This window comes from Bactrocera latifrons, unplaced genomic scaffold (genome assembly GCF_001853355.1).
Source record: "Bactrocera latifrons isolate USDA-ARS-PBARC rearing strain unplaced genomic scaffold, ASM185335v1 scaffold_548, whole genome shotgun sequence".
Lineage (NCBI taxonomy): Eukaryota > Metazoa > Arthropoda > Insecta > Diptera > Tephritidae > Bactrocera > Bactrocera latifrons.
This window is the reverse complement of record NW_017537210.1, coordinates 100471-109663: the sequence shown is the minus strand read 5'-3', so window position 1 is coordinate 109663 and position 9193 is coordinate 100471. Positions and strand designations below refer to the sequence as shown.

Here is a 9193-nt window from a genome sequence, read left to right as displayed (position 1 = left end):
GGTATATAATATTTTCTTAACACTCTGATGACATGTACCAAATATGGGTGAAATCGGTTCACAACCACGCCTGAAATCTCGATTATCACTTTATCATACGAGAGTATAAAATGTTCGGTGACACTCGAACTTAGCCCTTCCTTACTTGTTTTTCTTCATTTCGTTAAAGCTTACTCGTCTGTATAGCATTACAAGTATTATTAATAATGAGTGGATTTTTGTATGTTATGGACAAATTTATGGAAACTTTTTGTTTCTTCAATGCTTTGTTACGTGTCAATGAGAACAACGGTGTGAAGAATATGTTTGATTTCATATATTTCATTAGAATCAAAAGTAGCTAAAAACATGTTTAAAGGTTCCCGTGTTTTCTACTTGAGTTTATTTATGACGTTTAGATCATTAGAACATTGTTCTTTTAAATCAGAGATAATGTCACCAATACTACGTGAATGATGGAGATTTTTATTCATATCATTTATTGGGCGCGTTTGTTTGTCTTCAAAGGAATATCGTGATGCTTCCGACGCAGACAACATTTTTGTCACCGATCTATATACATCACTTGATGTAACGCTTATTTTATGAATGTGGTTATTTAATAGCTTTTAAACAAATGAAAATTTTATATTATCTTTAATTAGGTTATTAAGGTCTTTATAATTAGAGATATTTGAGAGATATAATAGCCGCGGTTCGTACCGTTCGATGATAATGTATTTTATTTTATGATCACTTCTGGTGAAGCTTCGACCTTACTCTATTTACTAGGCCTTTTGTTTCTCTTTAAATTCCAGTCTGTTTCCAGAGCCCATTCTTTATCAGTTTCGTATTGTGATTGACCATAATTAGGTACAAATGGGCGATTATTTTGTTCTGTAAGCTTTTGATGTAAGCTTTTTCACTTTTTAATTGTTTCCATAATTGTTATCTCTTTAAATTTTTGTTTAAACTCGTCTATTTCGGAAACTAATGTTTTTGGTTGGCTTGTGGGTATTTCCTGACTTGCTCCAAGGGGAAGTATACGAAGCATAATACAGCTGTATTTTATATGATTATTATTGTTCGTAGGTAGAAGTCCAAGTAAGACCGATAGTTAGCAAAATTAAATACATATTTGAAACGTTTACTGATTTCGGTATATACTTTTGGTCTAATGTAGTACAGGTAAAAAAGCTGTATATGGTAGTGACTTTTCCAGATTACCTTTTGGTCGTCTAATAGTGGAGTTCTGTAAGCAGTCTCTAGTCACTATTTGAGACAATTTGAGGTCAAGCCTCAATTTTGACTAGTTACTATTCACTAAACAGTCTCTAGCATTAGTCGCAAAATATTGATTCAAATTTGAGACCTGATAGCTAGCAGGTCACAAAACTAAAAAGAACTCTTGTTTGCTATTTAGAATATACTGAATAGAGATCATCATAGATATTAATCGATTGTCGTTTTTTTATATTTTGTAAGCAACTTAAACACGAAAAGGTTAAAAAATAAATCAATTTTACATAAATTTCGTAAATATTATGAATAAAATTCAACATATATTTTTATTGGTAATTATGTTTTTTGACTATGTAATAGAACATTTAATAGTGGTTATCGACACATTTATTTTCATTGAAGTCTAAAAACATCCCTAAATAATGAAATGTAACAGATTTTGTGACTGTCACTTACAGAATAGCAAAATCGTCTCAAGTCACAAAAATTTTCTCTAACTTAAAATCTCAAATTTAGAGACCAGGACTGTATCACAGTACAGAATCGCACGGTAAGTCCAATAAGGGAAAATGATAATAAATTGCTTTACATCTACTGAGAAGCTTTTCGCAGCTGCAACAGCCTCTCGACTCAATAATCTCACCGCACTTTAACTTCTAGGCGATCTCACTGGAAAGCACTTCCGCTGAAACAAGTTTTTAACTAAAGTTATTGAATTTATTTTTTCTTTTCTTTAATTCTCTTCACTTTGCTTTAGGGTTGGTGGATTACAAAGTTAAAAATGTAAGTGTTAAATTCATTGAAAATCTAGCAAATACGCATTTTAAATAGTTGAATTTTTGAACTTTGAATGCAAATATCTCAAAATCCATAAGTAAGTGGCAACTATGCATATATTTTCTTGATCTGGAGGATCTCCTCTGTCTGTACAAACCCATTTTACCCCGCAATCGTGGGATGCTACTCTAAAATTTATCCGTGTTTAAAGTAGCACTGTTTGAGTAGGTGCCCACTTCACTTTTGTCTTTGACACACTTACCACTTCTACTTCTTTATATACTGCACCCGTTTCACTTATAAGGGTAATTCAGTGTGGATTCGATTCGGTCTTATCTCATATAACCATTCTGGCTCCCCTAGGCGAATATTTATCCTAGCAATCTTTGTAATTGCTGGAGTGTTGCCACTACGTTGCTGAGTCCAGTAACGGGGCGATGCTGTGGCCCTTTTGGTCGACGCTTGGTTGGTGCAACGTGATGCGGACGCCATTGATGGGGCTCAGGCCGGGCTGCAGTGGTACGACGTCGTACCGCCCGGTTTGCTTGCCTTGCTCTATTCGCGCATAAGGCAGATGGCTGACCTACATCGCGTCGTGGGGCCCTATGCAGCAGCGTGTGTGGTGTGGTCTGCCACACGTGTGGCTCAAATAGCGTCACATGTGTGTGCGACAGGCAGTTGAGGCAGTGTTCATGTGCCTGGGCAGCAAGATGGCGTTGTGTCGGTGACAATTCCTTAAAGAGTCCACAGTGCTGTAGTCGGTGTTTCCGGCGGGCATCTAATGCGACGCGGCTCGGGTTGGGCTTATGGCGTTGATGCGGCTGCTCGTGAGCCACTTCCAGAAGCGGTAGTCGTGGTCGTAGCATTAGTTGGGCGGGGCGGAGGAGTAGTCAAAGTACGTGCCACGTTTGTTGCCGACCGAACAGTTGGCGTTGGGATAGTAGGCATGTCCACGTCCATCTTGATCTCTGTAAAAAGTGGTATTTGAATATACATGGTAGTATATAAATAGAATGTGCGATTGTACCACGTTATGTGGCATGATTGGGTTGTCGTATTGACCGACCATATTTTTGTGTAATTTTTATTGTTATTTTTAACGGTTTGTTGCGGGTTGCGATTTTATTGATTTATTCTCATTGATTGATTGATTTTATTTTCATTTGTATTTCAGCATTATGTTCGGATTATTTAGTATCGGATTTTCGCTTATTATCTGCGGTTGGTAGAAAGCATAATTTAACCAGCGCTCTGGTTAGTATTCCGCTTGGAGTACGGAGATCAACTACCCGGATGCGACCGTCTGAGCCGTAAAGGAGCTTTTCTATCCGGCCAAGTCGCCACTCGTTAGGTGGTGGTTCTGGTGGTTTCAATCGATACCTTTTGCAGAGGTCCTTTAAATAGTCTTCTTTCCATCTGTGGCTGAAATTATGATGGAGAATTTTAATTCTCTCCCATTGATTTAATAATGATAGCGATTCCACGCCTGGCTCAGGTGTGACCAGAATGAGTGCTCCTTTGATTACAGTTTCTCGACGTCGAACCTTCCTTGTGTTTGTTGGCGTGCGTTTTTTGCTGCACAGAGGCGGGTTGCAACAAGATAGTAGTCCGAGTCGATGTTAGGACCTCGGAGCGCACGCACGTCTAAAACACTGGAGACGTGTTTTCCGTCTATCACAACATGATCGATCTGGTTGGTGGTTTTTCGATCCGGAGACTGCCAGGTAGCTTGATATATCTTCTTATGCTGGAATCTACTACTGGTACTACAGATAACCAAATTTCGGGCCCCGGCGAAGTCGATCAGTCTCAACCCATTTGGGGATGTTTTGTCGTGGAGGCTGAATTTAGTGCCAAAGATACCTTATTTGCCCACCATGGCGTTAAAGTCGCCAAGTACGATTTTGACATCGTGGCGAGGGCAGCTCTCATAAGTGCGCTCCAAGCACTCATAAAAGGCATCTTTGGTCACATCGTCCTTCTCATCCGTGGGGGCGTGGGCAGAAATCAGCGATATGTTGAAGAACCTCGCTTTGATGCGGATTGTGGGTAGACGTTTATTCACCGGAGTGAATGATAGTACTCGGCGACGGAATCTTTCTCCCACCACGAATCCCGAACCAAACTTGCGCTCCTTTATATGGCCACTGTAGTAAATGCCACAAGGACCTGCTTGTCTCTGTCCTTGTCCCGTCCATCGCATTTCTTGGACGGCGGTGATGTCAGCCTTTATTTTCACGAGGACATCAACCAGCTGGGAAGCGACAACTTCCCGATTAAAGGGCCGGACACTCCAGGTGCACGCCCTCAATTCGTAGTCCTTATTTCGTTTGCCATGGTCGTTATCAAAAGGTGGGTCTCTCATCCGAGACTGGTTGTTCCTTTTCATTGGGTGTATTTCCCTAAGTAGGGACTGTTTGTTTCGCCTTCTCACTTTAGCTTGCTTTCAAATTGATGTTCTTACGCTACCCAGAGGGTACTTGGTCAAAGACCGGAAGTCGTGAGCTGCTTGAGTCATATGTAAAAGAATCGTGTCTGGCCATTCCCAAGTGAATGGCGATGAGAGAACTTTCCTCTCATCCGCTTGGGGGGAAATAAGGGTAAGAAAAAAAGGTAAGTAAGTGTGAAGCTTTGAGTTATGTAGTTTATGGTAATAAATGCAATTAAATTTGCTTTCGCAATCTGTGAGCGCATGCGCATGTGACAAACAGTTGGTACAAAGTTTTTTCGTTCTTACGAAATTGTTTCTTTCATTAATATTTAGTTTTTTAAATTTCTCGCAAGATTTCAGAATGTGCCCTCATTTACACAGTTCGCATGACGAATGTTTGTTCTATTCGGATGTGAGCGCTTGTGTTTTGAAAAAACTACGATTTAAGTTGATGTTGTTTCTCGCCTGGGGCCTAATAAAGCTTCGATTTAGGTCGTGTTGAACGTGTTTAGTTCTGACGATTTTTTTTATCTACCCTTTCCGCAATTTCATATTGGGTAGTTAAGAAATTTTTCATTTGTTGCCACGTTGGGCGCTTTCTTCGTGATGAGAGCGATTGCTTCAACAATAATAACGACTTTTCTTTACTGTTCATATATTCACCAGAATGGGGTCCCAATTGTCTGTGGGAAGATTCTGTGTCGCTAGAACCTACAATCAATTTGAAACAGTGAATTGAAGTTTTATAAATTCTTCAATTGTTTCTTTCTGAATTTTTGGTAAATTCATTAATATTGTGACTTGTTTGTCGACTAATATTCTTTCGTTCTCGTAACGAGCTTTTATAGCTTCCCAAGCATAATTGAAATTTTCGTCATTAAGAGCAAACTGCTTGACTATTACGCCTGCTTGACCTTTTGTTTTATATCGAAGTGTTATACAATTTTTGCGCTTGTGATAATTTTGAATAGTTTACGTACACCGCTGTAAACATGTCCCGGAAGGATGGCCATTGTACATAACCCCCATGAAAAATTTCAGTGTCACATGCGGGCACCTTGAAGGGGATACCTGAACTCGCCTCTTGGCTTTGAACTTGTGGCGGCTCTACTATCGGTTGTGGAGTAGGTGCAATTGCTTTAATTAACTTCAATTGATCGGAGATCATAGCTTTCGTCTCTTCGTAATGGTCTAGGCAGTTTTCATATTTGGAGCATGCAGGTAGATCTGATTCGTTAGATTCTACAATTGCGTCATACGCAGCTTGGAGACCTGTCCAGAAATTGCCTAGATTTTCTTTTTTGATTTATAGTACCGATTCAGAATTGGCTTGAATCGGTGAAGATGAAAATCGAGTGCAGTATCGAATAAGACTGTCACTCTCAGCAATGAACTTAGTATATGAAATATCTTTAAGCTTTTTTTGCTTTGTAGCACCTTTCTTTGAGCGTGTAGCTTCAGCAGGTGTACATGGGCTCTTTTCTTCTGAAATCATTTTTTGTACTTTTAGATATTGTATTGATTCCTTAGAATCTCCGTTCATTTAGATAATATGATAAAATCGAAAATATGAGAAAAAAAAATCTCTCAGCGTACTTCTGATAATAATAAGTACGCGTGAAATCTTTAAGATAAAAAGTATTTATTTTTGTTGTATCTGCAACGTATCAAATAACGAACGCGTATTTCGTTTTCCTTATTCCCGGTATGTTTATGTATTTAGCTATTAGTTTGTTCTTGTTTTTAATTTTTTTAATTTTATTTAATGATTCGTACTCGTTAGTAAATACTTGCGTATACGAGCGATAATGCAAAAAGGAGAAAAAGGTGGATAACCTTTGCATATGAGTCTGCACAATATGTGCGTGTTTATGTGCATACAGATGATGGAGAAAAATTTATATTTTTTTGTTTGCAATCCTGCTTGCGAGGGCTTTATCAAGAACAAGGGGTATTGCTGGACAGGTGCCGATTTGGTTTTTAAATATATGTGTGTGTGAACACTTGAAAACGCCAATACGTATCTATGTTCTTTGTTTTTACCAACTCTTAAAAGCAAATTTTTTTTAATAAATAAAAATATCGCATTTACCGCTTTTTTTTCGAAATTTTGTAATTATTTTCGTTCAGTTGTGAAATTTTATATTATTTTTATACTCTATGTACGTTGTATATACCGGCATAGGCAAATTATATACCGTATGTATGTGTGTATATTATTTGCCATACGGATAACGCGGGAATAGAAAATCGGTGAAGTACAGGTATGCACTTTTTGTTAATATGTAAAATTTTAATAATGCTGTTTATACATACATGTACATATGTGTATGTTGCATTAATTTTGTTTCCTACTTTGTTTCGGTATGTAATAGGTATGTACATATGTAAATGGTGACTGTTGTGCATATATGTACGTTTAGTTTTGTTATTTTTCTTTTCTCTTTTAAATTCCACAATTGCCCTAGCTTACTTTTTGCGCAATCCTGCTTATAATGTTTTGAGTATAAGGCGTATTGCCGGAAAATGTTGTCAAGTGAATACTTGAAATTTTTTTTTTTTGTTGTGTGTTTAGATTTCATCAGATACATATAATTATATATTATACTATATACTGTTCATACATATATTTGGATGTACTTATGTAATGTACCAAACTGTTTTCGGTTTCTCGCAAATCAACCGTAAGTTTAGTAGCAACCGTTCTATGAACATTTACAGGATCGTATACAGTTTTTAGAGAGATCAACTGTAACTTTCAACATACATACATATATGCAAATAAGTAAAAATTATTTAAAATAATATATGGAGTCGATACACTCACTTTGTGCCACTTCAAGGGTCTTTGAGGGCTTTATATACGGTTAAGATATTGGGGGAGTAGTTTATGGCACTGCGTCCAATTTGCTTCCTGTCCGTTTCCTTTCCTTTTTGGTGTTCCTTGTTCCGTGGTTGTAAATTTCCCTTCGTTGGTTGTCTTTCCTTCGTTGGGATGACTTTATGCATATGTATTTACATGTGTTTTTTTTGTTTTTATAACTGCACACACGATTTACCTTTGTTTTTTTTTTTTGATTGTGGTATTACAACACGGAACCGTATCGTATCCGTTTTTCAAACCTTTTTTTTTATATGTATATGAATATGTCACTGCACCACTTCTTTTATAATACTTTTTTTTTTCTTATGTATGTATAATATATGTATACCGCACCTTTTATTTTATTATATTTTTTTGTACATTTGTCACTTTATGATTATTTTGCCGTTTGACTCTTTTTCCAAGTAGTGCCTTTCTTAGAGCCTCGAAGAACCAATGTCTAAAGTAGCACTGTTTGAGTAGGTGCCCACTTCACTTCCACACACTTACCACTTCCACTTCTTTAAATAATACACCCGTTTTACTTACAAGGGTAATTCAATGTGTTTAGTTCGATTTTGTTTTTAATCTATTTACAAAATTTAACAAATATGAGGGTAGTTACAATTAATTTTGGTTTGATTTTCAGTTTGAACAATATTGCGGAACTATTAACACAAGTTTATCTTAATTTAAACCAATGTGCGGAAATATGCTGTTATATGATGATCGAGAAAGATCGGATCACAGCGGCGTTGGGTTGACTTCGATTGGGCGGCTTATCTCATTTAACCAATCCGTATTCATCTTTGGAAAAAATGGTTATTATTCAGTCGTTAATTTCTTTAAATACTACTATACAAAACTACGAGATACAAAACTTATTATTAAATGTTTCACTGGAAATCTGAAAATGGGTAAAATAATTGAAAAAATAAGCTGTAAACCTTCCAACAATTTCTTTTCTTTATGCGCTTCATTCCTTTATTTGTTGTTTTAAATAGCAAATTACCGTTGTCAAATTATCCAGCAAAATGTTAATGGAAAACTCCATTATTTTAATTTAGGTTTTCAACTTCGACAACCTATGCAAAACAAATGGTAATATCAGAAAAGTATTAGCTGAATAGTTGCAGAAGTGTTGCAAACTTTCACAAGTGCAGCAGTATTGTCGTTTGTATTGTGTGCCTTGAGCAAACCCTTATACTGCAAAGTTTGTGCGTCGAATTTGATCCCTTGCTAGATTGCCGTAGTGATTGAGTCACGAACATCCTTGAACTATATAAATTTGGAAAAATGGAAATAGATAGGTCACACATAGCGTAAAGATACCACAAAACTTTGTTGACAAGCTCTGGATTGGAAAGCCCAAAGAAAGTCGTAAGAGAAGAAGCTCTAAGACCACGTGAAGGAGATCCACAAATGCGGAAAATCGCAACAAGACATGATAGGAAGCAGGAGCAGATTGAAAAGCTTTATTGAGACCCAATGCTCCACAGGAAATTATGATTAAAGCAAAACTGATACTTAACATTTATTTTTTTAACCACTTAACGAAATGAAATTATATACAAATACATTTACTAGTTTTGATTTAGTTGTAATAACTTTTATTTTTATGTTTTCAAATAATTGACTTCAGAATAATATAAATTCGTGCAATACGTACTTATTTTTTTAATTTTTTAAAAGGGAAGACATTACGTATTAGAAATAATGATGTATGTATATATAAAAAACTAGTTTAATCTCCTCTGTCAACTTGTTAAGCACGACAACGTGATACAAATTACCTAATACATACACATAAAAATATGTCTACTTAAAACCCCTGCCAGCCAAAAGTGGTAAAAAAACTAGTAAAACACTAGGTTTTAAAACCCTCAAAACTAGTGAAAAAA

General features: G+C 36.5%; 1 protein-coding gene across 1 annotated transcript; it reads right to left on the bottom strand.

The window, feature by feature from the left end:
• Positions 1-2106: 2106 nt before the first annotated feature.
• On the bottom strand, positions 2107-3111 carry LOC108974301. The gene is made up of 2 exons (XM_018942034.1): positions 3026-3111; positions 2107-2966 (listed from the first exon to the last, which is right to left on the bottom strand). The coding sequence occupies exon 2, from the start codon at positions 2862-2864 to the stop codon at positions 2370-2372; it is 495 nt and encodes a 164-aa protein (XP_018797579.1). The 5' UTR covers positions 2865-2966; positions 3026-3111; the 3' UTR covers positions 2107-2369.
• Between the last annotated feature and the right edge of the window lie 6082 nt (positions 3112-9193).

Coding starts and splice junctions, on each gene's coding strand:
- LOC108974301 (XM_018942034.1), bottom strand. CDS start 2,864: ATGCTACGACCACGACTACCGCTTCTGGAAGTGGCTCACGAGCAGCCG.